The 17,691-nt window shown below is 49.1% G+C and overlaps 2 protein-coding genes across 15 annotated transcripts in view; one reads left to right on the plus strand and one right to left on the minus strand.

The window, feature by feature from the left end:
- The window catches only part of DCTN1 (dynactin subunit 1), an 86,298-nt gene that overhangs the window by 63,711 nt on the left and 4,896 nt on the right, over positions 1–17,691 (minus strand). For 5 of the 14 annotated variants that reach the window (XM_041121855.1, XM_030006536.2, XM_030006537.2 and 2 more), the window contains exon 1: positions 9,163–14,592. The exons of 2 other annotated variants lie outside the window; for them this stretch is intronic. In XM_041121855.1, the coding sequence (XP_040977789.1) occupies positions 9,163–9,195 (33 nt within the window). In that variant the 5' untranslated portion in view covers positions 9,196–14,592. Of the gene's footprint in view, positions 1–9,162; positions 14,595–16,312; positions 16,643–17,691 lie in introns of those variants that run through there. 7 more of the 14 variants (XM_041121849.1, XM_041121850.1, XM_030006534.2 and 4 more) reach the window with 3 other exon arrangements.
- LOC115338090 overlaps positions 1–17,691 on the plus strand; it is a 25,178-nt gene continuing 7,487 nt past the window's right edge. Inside the window, exon 1 of the mRNA XM_030006541.2 lies at positions 1–1,068. The gene's annotated coding sequence lies outside the window, so the exon portion shown is untranslated. The remainder of the gene's footprint in view (positions 1,069–17,691) is intronic.

The raw sequence follows: 17,691 nt of genomic DNA on the forward strand, positions 1-17,691 counted from the left end.
CTTCACCGTTTCTGCTGCAGCAACATCATGTTTGGTGTTGTGGGCTGCGCATGGGCGTCTGGGGAACACTTTCTGCAGAGCACTCGCATGGGAGCTGAGGGAGAGCTTGTCTTCCTCGCTTCATTTCCAAAGAGTAATCCGAGTAAAAGCACATACTAACAGGAACCAAAACACCTAGATTTTTAAGCAATCAGATACAGGATACAGCATGGCTCCACATTACAGCTTTTCTGACAGCAAAGCCAATTTACGAGGCTCCTGACCTTCTCCACAGCTTCTCACCCATTCTCCATCATGGATGACCAGCCTCCCCAGTGTGCTGCCCCAACTGATTTTAAAAACACCATCTCATGAGCAGGTTTCGATGTGGCTGCAGACAGACACCTGCAGACAGATGCCCACCACAAGGAAGGGACAGCCAGCAGAGCTGGAGGTGAACAGTCTTGTAAGCCAGATTTGCCAGTTTGGGGCAATTACCAGTGGAGCCACAGCAGAAGAGCCCACCACCAGCCTCTCAGTGCCACTTTCCTCCTCACTGGCAGTCGCATAAATTCTCCAGGGAAGAAAAACTGGGACTTCACATGGAAAAAGAACTTCCTGATTTTTTTTAAACCACAAAAGCTCTTCGGGGCCTGTTTCACAAATTATGAAGCAGAGATGCATAATAAAGCAAGCAGCACATCTTTGTTCCTTGCAAAACCATCTCCAGAGACCATCTCCTAAGAATTAGCAGCAGAGTCAAACGAATGAATCACCCCATCAGCCTGTTTGGAAGTTCCACCACATTTCACTTGCAATATGCTCCAGCACCGATTTTCTGCCACAGTGACTCCTTTCCATGCAGTTGTTTAAGAGAAAGAAAAGACCTTTTCCCCGCATCAAACCGCCCTGAGATTGCAGCAAACTACCCAATTAGTGCAACAGAAAGAAAATAACACCAGACTTTACTGAAAAGGAGAGTAAAACCATCATGCAGCTCAGCGCCTGGCAAGCCCTTCACACCCTAGCCGTCCTGGCACCAGAAAGCCTCTGCTCTGCAGTCAAGCAACTGGAAAAATCAAAATGCAGGTAAAAGCCTCCAAGATGTGCAATTTTCCCGACTATAAATAGATACCCAGTGCAGGATTCTTCTCTGTAGTGGTATGAAAGGGTAGACCAAAATAATTTACATTACCACAGCAAAACAGAAAATTATGCAAATTACTGTAAATCTGTTGAGTAGTCTGAAAAAATTGCCAACTCAGGTAGTGTCCCCTTTTAAAGATTCATTTAAATGAGTTCTAGCATTTTCATTAGCAAATAAGACAGAGGGCTTCGTATTTCTTCTCTACGTACTCAGTCACACAGGCAAAGCATTTGAAGGTTACTTTTTACATGGTAAAACAACTGAAAATCCCCTAGGAGCCACAAAACCCCAATTTTTTCTCTGGAGGCACCCACGGACAGCCAGGAGAAGGGGCTGCAGGTATTTTCTATCCTTTATTTTGGGCACCTGTCCATCCCTCCCAGGCAATCCAGCCCCTGCTCACCCTGGGGTGGTAGTGCCGTACACCAGTGAGCGTGGCCACCCCGGTGCCTGCAGGTGAGCTCAGCCCTCCGGGTCATCTCCACTGGCAGAGACCCGAGCTGGGTAAATAAATGGCTTTTGGTACGCACTGGCAGGTAATTTATGGCTGCAGCATTAGGTTCAGACTAAGCCTCCAAGTCATAAACATAAAATCTCTGGGGGTGTTGACCTAAAAATATAAAAACACACATATATAGATAGCTGTCCCAGCTGCTGTGTTCCAGTAAATCCCAAAAGGCACTTAGCTGCAATGAGCACGATGTGTCCAGTCCAGGACAAAGAACACTTTTTCCATTGTACTGCCTGCTCCTGCAGTGTGTCCGCTGGCTTTGGCACATTGCTGTGTTTCTGTCCCAGGAACAACAGAACTTCACCCAAAGCTGCTGGTCAATAAAACCATGCAAATTCAGCCTTTGGCATCCGTTCCCATCTCTAATATTTGCACACTTCAGAAAGAGAGAACTGATGTCTGCAAAGCACTACTGAAACACTGCATCAGTCAAAAACAACGCCCAAACTAGCTTTAGCTTCTTCTTAGCTCCTTTCCCTCACTTACCTCCTTCTTTCCCAGCAAAGCCCTGCCCAGACCAAAGAGAGCACCTCCCTGCAGACACTGCTCATATCCCAATGGGGCAAGAGCATTTGTAAAGCAATGCTACGCTCTCACCTACCCAAGTGGGGCCAGCAGCAAAAAGGGCACAGTACGGACTTCACCAGGTCTGTAGAAGCCCGGCTGGGACCTCAGCTGCCCAGCAGTCCACGCACAACACCTCTGCTGCTAACAGTGCCCACGTTCACCGGATTTAAAGCCAGCGGTGCCGGCATCCACAGTCCCACTGGCAGCGTGGACACGCTCCCTCGACTGAGCAGAGCAACGGCCGGCCACCTGTGCTGAGGCCAGGGACGGGGCTGGAGAGGCTCGTGAAGAGACGGAGCTGACGGATCCATGTGCATTTCCATACGCCAGGAAAGACGTGAGCATGCAACCCAAAACTCCACCCAAGTCCTGGCTGTCAGGCTTAGGGAGGGCTGCAGCCCCCTGCGCTCCACAAGCCACTGTCCACCTCCAGGTAATAGATTTATTTACCAATATTTCATCTCCAGATAATGGATTTTGTTAACAATAGCAACATCTCAAAGAAGTTTTGTCTTGGTTTGCCTCGTGACTCCCCTCAGCCTATATGAACATGGGTCAGTCTCAGGGTTTATTTGTCACTCAGGTCATTAGTTAGATGTTATAATTAACACAGCAGCCAATTAGTAACATATGGGTATGCATCACCACAAGAAAGTAATAAAACAAGTCATTAACATCTTTCTCGCATGTCGGCGATCTCATTAGTGCTGAATGAGGAAAGTTAATGCAATTAAATCTGCCAAAAGTAGATACCTATGTTTTCAGTCTCAAATATAAAATTATTATAATTCTGTAAATCTATCAAAAAAGGTTTCATTCTAAAAAACAGAAAGCTTATTAATTCCATGGTATGCTTGTGCTGTGTCCTCCCTTCCCAAGAAAGCCCGTAATTTGTAACATCAGCAAAAAAGCATTTCAGAATAACTTTTTCCAAACACACTTTGCTTACAACGTCTCGCCAAGGAACTTTCAGAGTAGTGTCCTGCCCCAGACAGTGTCCTGCCCTAACCCTATTCCCCAATTCCACTTCCTAAGTGGGACCTCACTATTCACAAAATGGAGAGGTTACAAATCACACTTCAAAAGTCCAGAAGCTCCTTCTCCACTGGCACATTGTGATTTTGGGGAATCTAGAAGATAACTTCTACCAATACAAAACTCATCCCAAATAAAATGGCAACAATAAGACTGATTATAAAGAAAAATTCATAAGCTGCATATCCACCAGAGCAAGGATTTCCTAATGTAAGTTACTGCTCAGCCCCACTTGAGAAAAAAAAACAAAAAAATAAATTTTCCAAGAATAGTTAGAGAAGTTAACGGCTGCGGGGCGTTTGAGAACAGAGCCCTACCTGTAAAATAAGGCACAATCATCACTGGGGAGAAGGAAATTCCTGGACAGGCACATGCAAGGCACGCAGCCTGGCTTCTGCAAAGCCACATGCACGCAACACATGGATCAGTGCAGCTCCCTGAAACTTTCTGTAGGAAACATCCGCCGGGTCAAACATGCTTCCACCCCACAGAAAGCTCCCAAACAGACAACCAGTGTGAGCCCCGGCTGGGCAGGGGGTTGATGGGGATCCGGAGGGTATGGGCAATGCACGGTACCTGCCTCTGATGTGCTCTTCCTCCTCCTCCTCCTCCTCAGCAGGAGCCAGCAAGCTCCCCCAGGCAGCTGGGCAGCCCGAAGCGAGCAAGTGGCCCCTGCACAAGAGCACCTCGGCCTCCCGCCTCCTATGAGCAGTTTTTACAAGTTTTATGATCTTCTCCAAATAAATAAATAAATACATCAGGGTGTAGAGCCCACGCTCACCCATCCTTATGCGGTCAACTTGATGCAATGATGAAACATCTTTCCATCACTCAGTGGTCACATAAAAGGCCCTTCTGCAGTAACAGAGGGAGTTCTGCTGGGTCAACAGGGTGGATGTGGTGCTACCTGGAAAAAAATGGTCTGTTTCTCTACTTTACAACACCTGTGAAGGTACGCAAGTATTCTGTACTCCCTGAACCTGCTGGGATACAGCATGAGGGGTAGAAAAGGACTTCAAGGGGCTCAGCAAGGTCCACTCCAGAGCTTTGCACCACGGCTTCAGCTTCCCAGGACCCACCAGAAACTGGACCATCCCAAGTCCATCCGCCTCCCAGTGGGAAGGACAGACTACCGCCCATCTAGGAGCAGAGGAGTTCAGAACAGACACCATGGTAGGATGACAGTTACGGTCACGGCCATTACAAAGGGAACAAATGGAACACTTGCCCCAACTCACATCAACACCGAAACACCTCCTACTCCTGGGAAGGGCTCTTTGCATGGCCACAGAGTTCAAGCAGAAAGGCCAAGCCTACCGAGTATAATGCCATCACAGCATGCTCCCACAAAACGTCCACAGACCCTTTACCCACAGGTCTTTTTTTACGGCAGGATCTCAACCATCGTTCCACAAGATCATTAATGTCACACCAGGGCCTCCACCTGCTTCTCCCAGCACTGCTCGCTGCAGTTCAAACTGAGAAGCACCACGCTCCTCAGCACCAAAGCAGATCTCACACCAACTGCCCCACTCAGCCCGTTCAATACACGTGATTGCTGCAATATCATTCTCAAATTCAGTAACTCTTCTTGAGCTTAACATCAAGCTATGCCTCTGAAGAGCACAGATAACATGGAGGTAGTGCCGTACGTTCTACAAGTAAGTCTGGCCAATACAGAAACCTATCAAAACTTACATCCTGAAGGTCCATTTGTCAATCAGCACTAATTTTAATAGAAATGTTTCCTGAATCCTTAACATTCAGGAAAGAAGGGAGAGCACAGAATAAGCCTCTAACATACTCATGCCCTTAAGACAAGGCGATGGCTCTCTAACTTTTGTTTCTAACCAGAAATAAGACAGTAGAACAAGTTGCACTTCTCCAAAGCAAGGATGATAGTTCACACCGTTCACCAACATCTCCATGTTCTTAAGGTCAGGAGCTCACCATGCTCTTCCCCCAGTGCTGAGGAGCACAGTTTGGGTAACACACACGCCTTTGCTCTGACCAAAACTGTAAGCAGCAACTCGGACCCAGAGCTGCAAAGAGCCCGGTCAGCCATGGGTCCAGCTCCCCGGCCAGGGATCGCTGCTGTCCCTGCCTCAGGGCAACGCACCAGGATCAACATTTTCTTCTTCTTGTGTTGCAGCTTGCCGTGACCCGCACTGCTGTCAGTATGTCGGACTGAAGCAAGGATCAAGCTGACTCCTCCGATGACTCTGTCTTGCCTCAGCTTTCCAGTGTTGTTGGACGAGCCAGGGTCTAACCTGCCTGGCTAAACCAGAGACTGGTATTCTCATGAAGACTCAAACAATGCGATGACCACAATTTCAGATTTTAAAAGGAGAGAAACTGTCCAAGCTAGAAATAGTGCATTCCCATCTACCTTCCCAGCCGGATGACTGTGGACTGGGGACCCGATGGCCTTCCCGAGCAGAGGTGGAAGGGTAGAGCCAGGTCAGTGGTGGGCCAGGGAGGCTGGTGCCCGCCTGCAGCTGTTCCTCTCAGCTGTGGTCGCGATCCCTTGCCAGCTGCAGAGGAAGGAGGCAGGGGTGAGAGATACAGCAAACTTGGGGACGGTCATCCTTGGGGACACCAGGGCACAACAGCCCAACGTAGCAGCTGGTGACACAACCCAGAACTTCCTCGGGTCTCCAGACACGATACGACGCGCCGGCTCCTCAGTGATCTCTGCCTAAGAGCCAGAGCGTGTCTCAAGAGCTGCACCTCACACACCGCAGGGTCTGCCCTCAGCTCTGGCGGGCTCCGTCTCCAGGAAAACCAAAAGACGGAACTTCAGGTGGGGCTGAGTTTTGGGAACTCCTCCCCTGCCACCAGTGACCAAAAGGTCATCTTCTGCCAGTGCCAAATGAACAAGGGAGGTATGAGCATCCTCTCCGGTCACACCAGCCTTTCCAGCAGGACACACCAGTGCTCTGGGTACCCAAATTCTGGGCACAGAGAGCAAGGTGGTGATACACCGATGGCAAATAAAGAGGACAGAGGAACACAGAGCTGTAGGAAGCTCCCACGGATGCCAGCCCACGGGGGGAGAGAAGGGGTATGCACACAAGGCCAGAGAGTCACCCCCCTGGGGCCACTCAACCGCTGACAGACTCTCCATTAGGCAGGAGCCCTTGGGAGATCTGTGCGAGCATCAGTGTGGACAATTCATAACAGCTCAATCACCACTCCCATGCAGCGATGGTCTAAAGGGTGAATAAGCTGCTAAATTACGTTAAATGAGAAATTAGTGTACTCTGATAGCAGAGGCAGCATTCTGTCACCCCAGTCTCCCAAACCTACACCGCAGGGTATCAACGGTCAACTCGGGATGCAGGGGAGGCGGTGGGGATTGGGCAGCCGGAGAAGCAACCAGGAACACTGACCCACAGGAGCAGCCATCACCGCCCGTGCGGCACCAGGCCGGTCTGCGGCAGGACAGTCCCTAGGCAGGTGGCTTGGAGGAAGCCATCATGCTTGGAGGAGCACATTGCACAGCCCTGGAGGAGCTCCTCGTCCCACTCACTGGACAGGCAGGGACAGGGCTGGAGAAGAAACCTCCTCCAGGTGAGGAGCGAGCCATGTGGGCTGCGCTTCGACTGCCCACCTGCTCCATTAATGGAAGACCTTGCTCCGCACAACTGCCTACCTGGCACCACTCAGAAATACGTTTTCCCATTTTTACCTCTGTCTAAAGTATTACACACATTTACAGACCATTTCCTTAGTTCTTTGAAGATACTGGTTATTAGTCACTGAAAAATGGATGCAATTCCAAGTGACTTGACTTGTGATTTGAGCATGATTTGGGTCACTACTGTGTTTCATCCAAGCATGATGGTTTCAGTGTTTTGCTCCACTATAGCGGATAACCCAAGGAATATTTATTGTATTCCTTCCAGAAGCCAGACTCACATCATTATGCCGGCACACAGGGACGCCTCCCTCTGTGCAGATATGACTAATTGAACCTCAAACTGTCATTCAAAGTACAGATCAAAAGTTTCAACCAAACCTTGAACACAGCAACCACCTCTGAAAAGCCCCATGACAAGATTCATGACCACAGGTTAAAATGCTCTTAGCCTCAAATTCAAGACGTGACCCAACACGGCTGGAATAAGGAGAGACTTGGAAAGAATTCTAGTTTCTGTTAAGCCTAGTTATTACCAGGTAGTGTGTGATGCTGCCATACTGTCCCTTTTGAAAGGAGGGGATTACCCCAGGATTAAGAGCAGACCCGTCACCCGGTGACACAGTGGGGGTGGCTGCTGTCTCACCCAGCAAAAGCTGGAGCGGCGCGGGTCTGCCCCTGTCAGACTTGCAGATGAGCCAGCAAGGCGTCACCAGGATGAAGCCCCCACTGTGCAAACACTGCCATGGTACTGGATTCATTCTGCTCAAATCTGGGGAGCAAGAAGTCAAATGCAGACGGTTCATGTGTTTCTGACGGCAATGACACCAGCCACAGCACTGGTGTATGACCACACGTCCCTATAACCCTCGTACAGACACTGCCAGGACAGCCGGTTGCTCCAGCCCAGCCGGAAGGTCTGGCGCAGCTTCGGTCCCCATGGTACCGATTTCAAAATGCAATTTGAGTAAAACGCAGATAAGCCTGCTCACATCCAGGAGACACAGCTGCCGTCCTGCCTGACCGAAATTCAATGCAGTTATCAGGACAGAACTGCCAAGACTCAGTTTGAAATTTCACCTCCTTCGCCCCACTCCCCCCCACTGAAAACAGCAACATTTAGCAAACACACAGCCTGGGAAGCTCAAGCAGTCTGCCTTCTTACGCCTGCAGACATCATTTCCCAGCCCAGGGGTGTGCTCCGCAGCCGCATCCCTGCACGGAAACACACTTTGACCTGCACAGGGTGGATAAAGCAACTTTCCAGCCGCACGCTATCGCCGGCAGCCCCAAGCCTTTTTCTGAATGGCAGCTGCTCCGTTCAGCAGCCTGTGACTACGCAAGCAAATTGTTTCGGCCAGAGACCAAATCACACATGCACGCCCCACCGGCGACGGGAGGCCCTGGGCTCCGTGCTCTTGCACAACGCCCTTGCCTGCGCAGGCAGAGCAGTCGCAGGTCACGCTCCTCCACGGGGGTTTTTTCGGGAAGCCCCCGGGCTGGACACGAACCTGGTGTAAGGCAGGCGGTGGGAAGGGGTCGGCCCTCCCCAGCTCTGCCAAAGTGCAGCCCTCCCACCCCTGCAACCGGCCTTGGAGTTACAAAGCACTCTGCCAAGTTGGCAAGCACCGAGTAACAGAGACGCCGAAAATGCGCTGCCCAGTCCCCAAAACAGCAAGTGTCTGGGACACAATGTCACCACGCCGGCGAGGAAGAACAAAACGACAAAGAAAGAAGCTCCAAAGAAAGGCCTCGCTGTAGGGCCGGTGCCCGGCTCCGGTTCTGCTGCCCACCGCACAGCCCAGGGTTAACTGCAATACGGTAAAACCTGGAAATGATTTTCAGGCACTCGGAAGCTCAGTATCTCACCATGAACCTGGAAAATAAGCAAAGAGGAAGGAAAAACACGATGCAGAAAGGAAAACAACCCCGAATCTTTGTGATGAAAAGCCCTAGAAAGATTCTGTCATCACCGGAGGCTCAGCTGATGCCTCGTTGCATTATCAGTGATAATTAACAGCAAAAGCAGACTAACTTAAATCAAAAGGACACGGCCACTAATATAATTCAGACTATTTATCCACCCACCGTACATCATAACAGATATTGTTAGTGATGAAGATATCAATTTCCAGAAACATGAAAGCACAGGAAACACAATCTAGATTTCAGTATAAAAACAGATATATTTTTCATTGCAACAGATAGCATTAAGATACATTACAATATTATCTAACAGCATAGCCGGGAGTTTGTAAATAAGTTTCCCTCCCCCCAACTTACCCGGCTGTATGTGTGTCTCTTGCTCTGGGCCATGCTGCCGTTGGCTTCTCTCTTTATTTTAAAGATTAATTATTTTTAGATAATGGTCTCAGTTCATGGCCAGCGGTAAGTCAGCAGAGGTTTTTCACGTTTCAGCCGATCTAACCATCGCTGTGTCCCCCTGGCGAGGCTCTGCTGGGTCGCACAGAAAGGGGAAAAAGCCCTTCTCTGGCAGAGGATTCTTTAATACAGGGATATACAAAAATCCAGCCCAGCTGATGGAGACTACTCTGCGCTAGTGCTGCTCCAGACTTGTCACCGGCGCTGCCAGCTCGCTGGGTCCTAACGCTACCCGGCTCCTGGTAGAGCCGCAGGAGGAAAGGCAGCCAGCCTCGGCTCAGCCACGGTAAGGCCCCGGCACGGCCGCTGGCACAGCCGCCGCTCGCCCACCCGCGCCGGGGCACCGGGAAGGACAAAGCCTCCTCCTGCCTGTCCTGCTGTGCAGGCAGCACCCGCTGCTGGGTGCTGGGCAGGGGCCACCCTAATTTCCTCCAGCCTGGAGCCGACCAAGACACGTCTGGACACCACCACAGGAGCGCTCGGCGTGCCTCCCGCCCCCCTTGCCAATTGCCAAGGTTTGTCCCCATCAGCCATACCTTGCTCTTCCCGCCTGCCCTGACACCGCATCCCTCCATGGCAAAGTTTGAGGGAAAATAACACCATGATGCAGGTTCTCTCCCCAACACCCCCTGGCCGTGTACGGCACCCCGGCACCACCCGGTAAAGGTGTGCACGCAACCACAGCGCAGGCAGATGGGAGGCATGGAGACCAAACAGTTAATCGTGGGGCATTTTTTAAAATCAATAATTGTTCTTTCCCTGATTGATCTGAATAGATGTCTAATTGAAGTCATCAGCCCCTCTTCTCAGAGCTGTCTGCAGCGTTAATTGCTGCCTGTGAAATGGCAAGCAAGGCTAACGGAGGGGCTTTGGCAAGCCACCATGCCCAGCCACCTCGTGCTGCAGCTTCCTCCACAGCTGCAAGACACCAGCACCCACCAGCAGCCTGGGACCCTGCGCCCAGCCGTCCCCCCCTGGGACACCAACACATGCGGCCGTCTCCAAAACAGGGGTCGCACCATGAATTTTTATGACTGTTTGCATCCTATTTTAGCACCTGACTGCAGTGACCATAACAAAGGCAATGAACTACCTGAAGGGAAAACCCAATGTCATCAGAAAGTTTTTAAGAGGGTGAAGAGGAACCTGCTCAGAAAGTTCTTGATAGGTCAATATGGGGGCTGAATTTTTCGGAATCCTTGTATTAATGAACATATCCTCTGATCCCTTGTTTCCTGCACTGCTGCAGATGACTCCTAACTATTCTATGAAAGGCAAGTAAGAAATGCAAGCTTCACATCAGTTATCTTGATGCCAGTACCTGCGCTGAAACTTTGCTTTAGGAACCAGGCAGAAAAGTTTGAAAACCACAGACACACACCAAAAAGGCAGAGCATGGCACTGAACAGGGGGTGGCACATTCAGATAGAGGAAGACCAGAACATCTCACAGAATGAAGCAGGTGGTCTTCAAGGATACAGCAATCGCATTCAAAGGAATGAACTTTAAAAGACATACGACAGGGATGAACAACAAAAACTTAGCTAGAAACTAGGACTTTATCACAGGAACAACCAAGAACTCAACCAGAGCAACCCCAGACACTCACTGACCACCACAGCTACAAACTGCCCACGGTGAGCAAACAGAAAGATAACCACACCTGCCAGGCAAACGGGGAGAGGCACTCCCCGCCAGATGGGAAAACCCTGCCACTGCTCCAGGAGCTCCACAACACCACTCTGAAAAGCTACAGAGTTTTGTCAAAGCACAATTATATTTCTCATGCAAAGCAAAGGTTAAATTATCCATTGGAGAAGCACACTGCAGTCAACAGACCTACTCCACGTTACTCCAGACGGCCAGCACAAAAGGGAAGTTAAAACCTGTTCGTCACTTCCTAAGTCTCTGAGAAAGTTACAAAAAGGCACGAGTGTCTTCCCGCTCCCTTCAACTCTGTCAGCTCTAGGAGAGATCAAGGACATTAGATGCCAAAACCTGCATTATTTGAAGAAAACCCAAGTCAAACACAACCAAAACTAGTCGAACACAATGAAATTATGAAAAACTGAGACTAGCATCAGCTCAGCTAGCCCTGCACCCATGCGGCTGAGCCAGTGCAGCAGGAGGAACCCGAACTCCAGCCTCTCTCAGCCTTCCCACACATTGTAAATACTTTTGCATCTGCACAACCTGTCAGGCGAAGCTTCCCAAAGCACTGCATGAAAACCTCCACTCTGGAGAAGGACAGGCCAAACCACAGTGATCACCAGAAGAGAGGAATGCAAGGCAACACCAAAGAGGGCTGGAAAGAGCAGATAGTGATGTGTTGGCTGGTCAGAAACAGACAGTTTGTCCCAGATCAGGTCACTCTGTCCTTCTCTACTGACCGCAGTATGACCAAAGCCGACCACTTTGGGAGGAGGATCACGGTACTCCCCCTGCACTGATCCATAAACAAAACAAAGGAGGGGTGGGAGGCATCGCTGCTGCAGCCCCCGGCAGCGAAGATGGTTTTGGAGCATGTGGGGTCTCCTGTTCACATCCAACAAATCCAACAGCTGTGGGACAAAGAAACCCCCAGGCTAAAAACACCCCTTCTGTCAAATCTCCCTCCTTCCTCTACAAGGACTGTGCACGCTCCCTACTCTGCTCAGGCTCACAAGACTAGGACTCTTGTGGTCCCTCTGTAGTAAGTATTAAACCAAAATTTTTCCCTTTGAGAAAATCTGTCAAGTGCTGCTTTTAACCACAGAGGGAAGTACCACCTCCAGCTTCGGAAGTCTCCAGCAACTCACTGCAAGAATCTGGGAGGTTACATTAGAGGAAACATCACCATATTTCACCTTTTCCTAATATTCTTCTCCTCTGTAGCCACTACTGACCACTGTTAAGACAGGCTCCTGGCCAAGATGGGCTTTTGCTCTGACCCAGAACAGACACTGTGCCGTGCTCTTCTCTAGCACGAACTACATCCACTCCATTTATTGTATTTTTTCTCCTTTTTAGCCAAGGTCCACTGGATTTTACCAATGAGGGAGCTATCTATCTACAGGCTGCATCTCTGCAGAACCAGGCAAGCCCTGAGCACTTCCCTCAGACTGGGAAATGCAGCAGCACACTTCCAAGTCTCCAGGAGAGTGGAAATCTGGTACGTGCCTGACCACAGAACCCTGCACACAGCTCAGCTTCAGTCCTGGCTCAGGAGCAGAGGCTGCCACTTGTCTGCCCCGGAGCAACAGCAGCAAACTAGCTCGAGATCGGACATTGGCAGGGTAACTCAGAGCTGCACCCCCGAAATGGAAGAGAAACCCGTTACTGGTGTTGGGGATGGGAAGAGCCCCGGGGGAAGCGCTGATTCAGGCTGCTTTCATACATGTAGTTTAATATAAGAGGAAAAAAAAGGTTCTTGTGATCAAGGTGCGGGACAGACTCAGGAAATCTGGAATCTAAATACTAAAGTTTTTTCTGTTTTCCTGTGTGACCTGGGCCTCCGAGGCTGGGGCAGAGCCAGAGAAACAGCTGGCTGCAGCACGAGATGTATGAGAACTGTGGACACAGCCCTTGGCTGAACAGAGGACATGGCTGTCTTGCACAAATATATGAAGGGTGCTAACCCCAGCAGAGCGACAGTGGTGTTAATATTTGAAGGAGAGGCTGGAACGACAAGCAGGGACATGAAGTTAAAGAAACCCTTCCTCTAAGTACGAAGGAAACTGGGAAACAGCCACAGAATGTCAGAGGGACTTCAGAAAGTGCAGAAGGATGAATGGTCCTGTAGCAGCCTGGGAACGGGTGATGTGGAACACTTCCCCCTCTCAAGGGACGGGAACTTACCACTGTTCTTCCCACAGAGCCCTAGGAATAACAGGACATACGCTGAAACAAGAAAAATACTACTCAATATCAGGAAGGCTTTCCTCCCAGCAAGACCAGCTGTAGCTAAAAGAGTATTTTTCCCTTTAAAAAGAAAACGGCAAATGCTACACAACTAATCTCTCCCTCCTCCCCAGTCCTAGTTTTCCATGTTAAACCTGAAGCGCAAGGGAGTTTTTCCCACATAAACACACAAATTTTCCCCCGAAGCATCCCGACAGAGCCCGCTCTACCAGTCAGCTCAGCAGCCAGTACCCTAATGACTGACAATGAACTGGCAGGTGGTGGGGCACTGCAGACCCACCTGGGCTTCCACTACTGGCATCAATGAACGAGCTTATATCAAATTGCCCAGTTTCCCCTCAGTGTCACCCACAAACACAGCAGCGATGGAAATCAAACCTGGGTGAATGAAGCAACACAAAGGAGTATGCAGTGAAGGTATTTCCAGTAAGAACACATACTGAGTTTCTAATATCCAATTAGGGACTCGTTACAGTTTCATTGGAAAGCTAAAAACAGTTTTGCATAACTTGAAAACATTTTACATTTAAAACAAGCCTACGATTAACCCCAAGAGGGACAATAAGTTCGCAGCAATTTTAAGCCTCTGCAGTCTATACAAAAGCTACCAACAAAGAAAGGGGAAGAAGCCTCAATTTCAGGTCACTTAAAGCTAAATTAAAATATTAGAGAACATTCAAGCTACTTGCTCGAGCATGGGCAGGCTCGCAGCGATCAAAGCACACTCTCTCTTTGTCACTACAATGCCAAGGCTGGAACCTGCATTCATTTTCAAAGGAGCCTCTTAAAACACACGATGCTACAGAAGGACTGGAACTACGGCAGACAGTAATGACTGCCAATGATGCTCCACCAGAGCTCCCTGAAAGCTGCCCATGGAACACCGAAGTCCTACAGCTACTGAAACAGGTCAAGAACGAGAACAGAGCCACCTACACCTCGTGCTGATGGGCGCACCTCTGCCACCCAAAGACACCAGCCCTCGAGAGATGCCAAACTTCGGCACCCCCCAAGCCACCCTAACTGGCCCAAAGCCAGCGGGCCAGGTGGCCGCCCGGGAAAAGCTGCAACAGCAGCAAGAAATGCTTGTTCCCTCCGAGGGCAAGACACAAGAAAGAGATCCCAACAGCAGCGCCCAAAAGTGCCGCAGCCCAGCACCCGAAAGTGCCAGAAGCACCACGCTAGAGCCAATGCACACTGCTGGAGCAGGCTTGCCAGGAGCCCAGCCCACCTGGGGACCACCGACCCCGCAGCACTCGAGGGCTCTGCGCTCCCTCCCGCTCAGGGACCCCAGCTTCCCACACCCACAAGACGATGGAGGACACATCTCTGAGCCCAGACCCCACGCTTTTCCCAACTCTACCAGAGGGTCTTCTGTCTGCCAAAAGGCACCGCACCTACCCACCCTCCTCCTCCCACCCTCACCACTGCAATGCGGTGGTCAGAAGGTGGGGTGTGGGAGAAATTGTGGGAGGACGAAGGAAACTGCACAAGGCACAACTGTTTTAAGTTTACTAACTGCACAAAGGCACAATTATTATGAGCTTGCTGAAGAATGCACAAAAAGTAGAACAAGGTCGGGCGTACGCAACTGATAACAGGAGAGCGATGTGACTGAAGACAGAGTGCAAGACAGCATGCAGGTGGAGGAAACTATTCGCGTGATTAGAGGACTTTATCCAATTAGACTATTGTTTAAGCACGTGAACGGCACATGTTAACCAATCAACAAATGGCTTATGCGTGAGTAGATACTAGAAACATATATAACCGAGTGTTGCGCAGTTAATAAATGGAGAAATCGTTTGATCCACAGTATCTGTGTTGGTCCGTTTTCTCCCCAGGGCAAGTCCCTGGCGATGTGTCGTTTTCCCTAGATTGTGGCAGCGGAGAAAGTGCGACAGTGGGGGATGTGTGGAGGCGGCTTGGGTGCAGCGTTGGAGGGTCTTTACAGCCCGAGACCGCAGCAAGGACATAAAACATACCAACTCCAACCCTTTGCATTGAGATTTCCTAAACCCATACTGAAATAAGTATAAACAAAAAAGCAAGAGCCTGTGAAAATGCGTTTGTGAACAGATGGAGGCTGAACATTAAAATCACTGTTTTGCCAACCAGGAGGATATAATATCGACACCTTCAAGGACATACCATTTCTTAACGTAACACCGTTATGTAGCACCATTCACCATTTTCTGTTTTAATTTCTCATTTACTATGTGGACTTTGGATGAAAACTAAAACTTGACAGAAAGACAAGAAGCCAAGGTTAGACAGTAGTTTTATTAGTTAACTGAAACTGCATTACGTGGGGATACGTAAAGCTTTCTGTAATTAGAGCACTTTGAGTCAGTCTTGAGCAATCAGTGCAAACAAGAAAAATATCCTTAAGATGAAGCTGGCTGTTGGCTGCTACAGCCTCTGTAGAACCAGTAGATTTCGGCCCAAAGCCTGCTCTATAGAGAGGAAAACAATTTAATTTTTTCTCCAAACTCAGACACTGTCATTTTTGGATGAACTGCTGTTTCAACCAAACAAAATAACTACGATGAATAAATCTTCCTGGCACTTCCAGAGGCTGCCGCAGCTACCAGAAAATACAGCATCCCCTTTTCCACAAAAACATACCAAATTTTCTGATTCATGTTAAAGCTTTGAAATAAATTTACTGTTTGAAATAAACTTAGTTTAGCAAATCATAGGAAACACTAGCCTTAATAAAGACTATGGTCTCCCCTCCTACTGCCTGATCCCCAGCTGCACTCAAGGCAGCTCCTGCCCAGTTCATCTCAACTGCACACAATAAACCCCAAGCCTCTGACAGTCCACTGGCGTAGTTTATTCCCAAGCAACATCAGCTGCCGGGCAAGCAGATTACCTGCCCCCAGATCCACCTTCACCTTTTAGAGTACTGGCAAGAAAATTTCTTGCTATAATAGGGCACTGCGCGTCCCAAGCAGGGACGGTTCTAGCAGACCTCCTTGCTCCCTCGGTGCTGAAAAGCCAGGACTCCGGAGCAAGGACAAGGACAGGCAAAGGCAGCGTGTTGAGCTGGGGTCGGCACACCAGGGAAGGGACCAGTGCAGTGAGCAGTAACCCCAGCACAGCCCCTTCTCCGGCATTTAGGTGTTTATTAGGCGATAACACATACCATAAAAGCTGCCTGTGTGTTTGTTCACAAATCCAAGTCAGAGAATCTCAGGAGACATGTATTCGCATGGGATACTGAACTAGGTCAGCTTGGGGAATACTTCACACATCAAGGTCATTCTTGCCCAAGTTTGGGGCAATCTTCATTCACTTGCAAAACTGTGGCAAACGTTACAGATCTCTGCACATCACTCTTTATGGGTATGGCGCCGATGCTGCAGCACCCTTCCTCCCCAGGGACACAGGCCATCCTGCATGCTGTTCGCAGCCATAGCTTTGTTAGGACTCACAACGATTGTCTGGTAGCTGCCCAAACTTTCGATGTAATAATCATCATTACAGAAAAACTATCATAAAAAGGCCAAGGAATATTGAGTTTAGAACCTTCAGACTTTTTGCTGAAATCTGGGATAAGAAACAGTCCACGCACCAAGTAGCTTGAACACTAACAGCTTACTCAGTTTAAGCAAACTGAGCAGAAAGTTTCAAAAACCTGCAGAAAACTCCCCACTATTTATTCAGGAAGAGCAAAATTCCATCTTAGTGTATTTTTTTATATATATATATTTTATATACACACACACATCTCCCCATGAAATTGCTTCAGCAAAGCTTCCTTTTGATTTATAAGCAGCTTAGTTTTCCAGCAAACCTGTGTTCAGAAAAGAAATTTTAAAAATGGCACTTCAGGGTTCTGTCTTATATTGTGTCAATATAAATCCAGATCGAGTTTGCTGAGTTTAAGACTTTTTTAATTAAACTCTAAGCTATGCATACTCCCCCAGGTGACCTGGAAGCCAGCCTGGGTTCTTTTCTATTCTTGCCTGAGAAGTGGAACGATTGCAAGGAGAACTCGATCTGCCCAGTTATACCTCTACCAGCTCCCTCCTCTTTGAGGTTTGCTCTCGGTTATGAAAGTCAGCACTGTTCAGTGTGACGGGCAGGTATATGAAAGGCAAATTTCAGCCCTGTGGTTGGTGCAAGAGCCAGAGCAAATCTCAACTCCAGCTCCTGTTCCAGCACTGCTAGTAGGAATACAGTCTTATTTCTGTCTCCCAAGAGCCACCTATATGGGCCAATAATACAGAGGAGAATCTGCTGAGCCATTAAAAACCTTAATTAAAGTTCTCCTTTGCAATGACATCCAGTAACAGATGACTGATACTGTGTTATAGTGAGACTGAAGCCCACCACACTGACCGCTACTTCCCCATAAATTCTTCATATTTTCCATGTGTCCATATCCCAACATGTACCATTTTATATTTAGACTGTGTCTTTTTGGAGCACAGAGCATTGCTCGTCCTGTCCCCATACACCTACGGCACAGGAAGGTTCTCATCTGCAGCTCGGGCTGCTGCAGACCACAGCAATGCAGGC

This window comes from Aquila chrysaetos, unplaced genomic scaffold (genome assembly GCF_900496995.4).
Source record: "Aquila chrysaetos chrysaetos unplaced genomic scaffold, bAquChr1.4, whole genome shotgun sequence".
Classification (NCBI taxonomy): Eukaryota; Metazoa; Chordata; class Aves; order Accipitriformes; family Accipitridae; genus Aquila; species Aquila chrysaetos.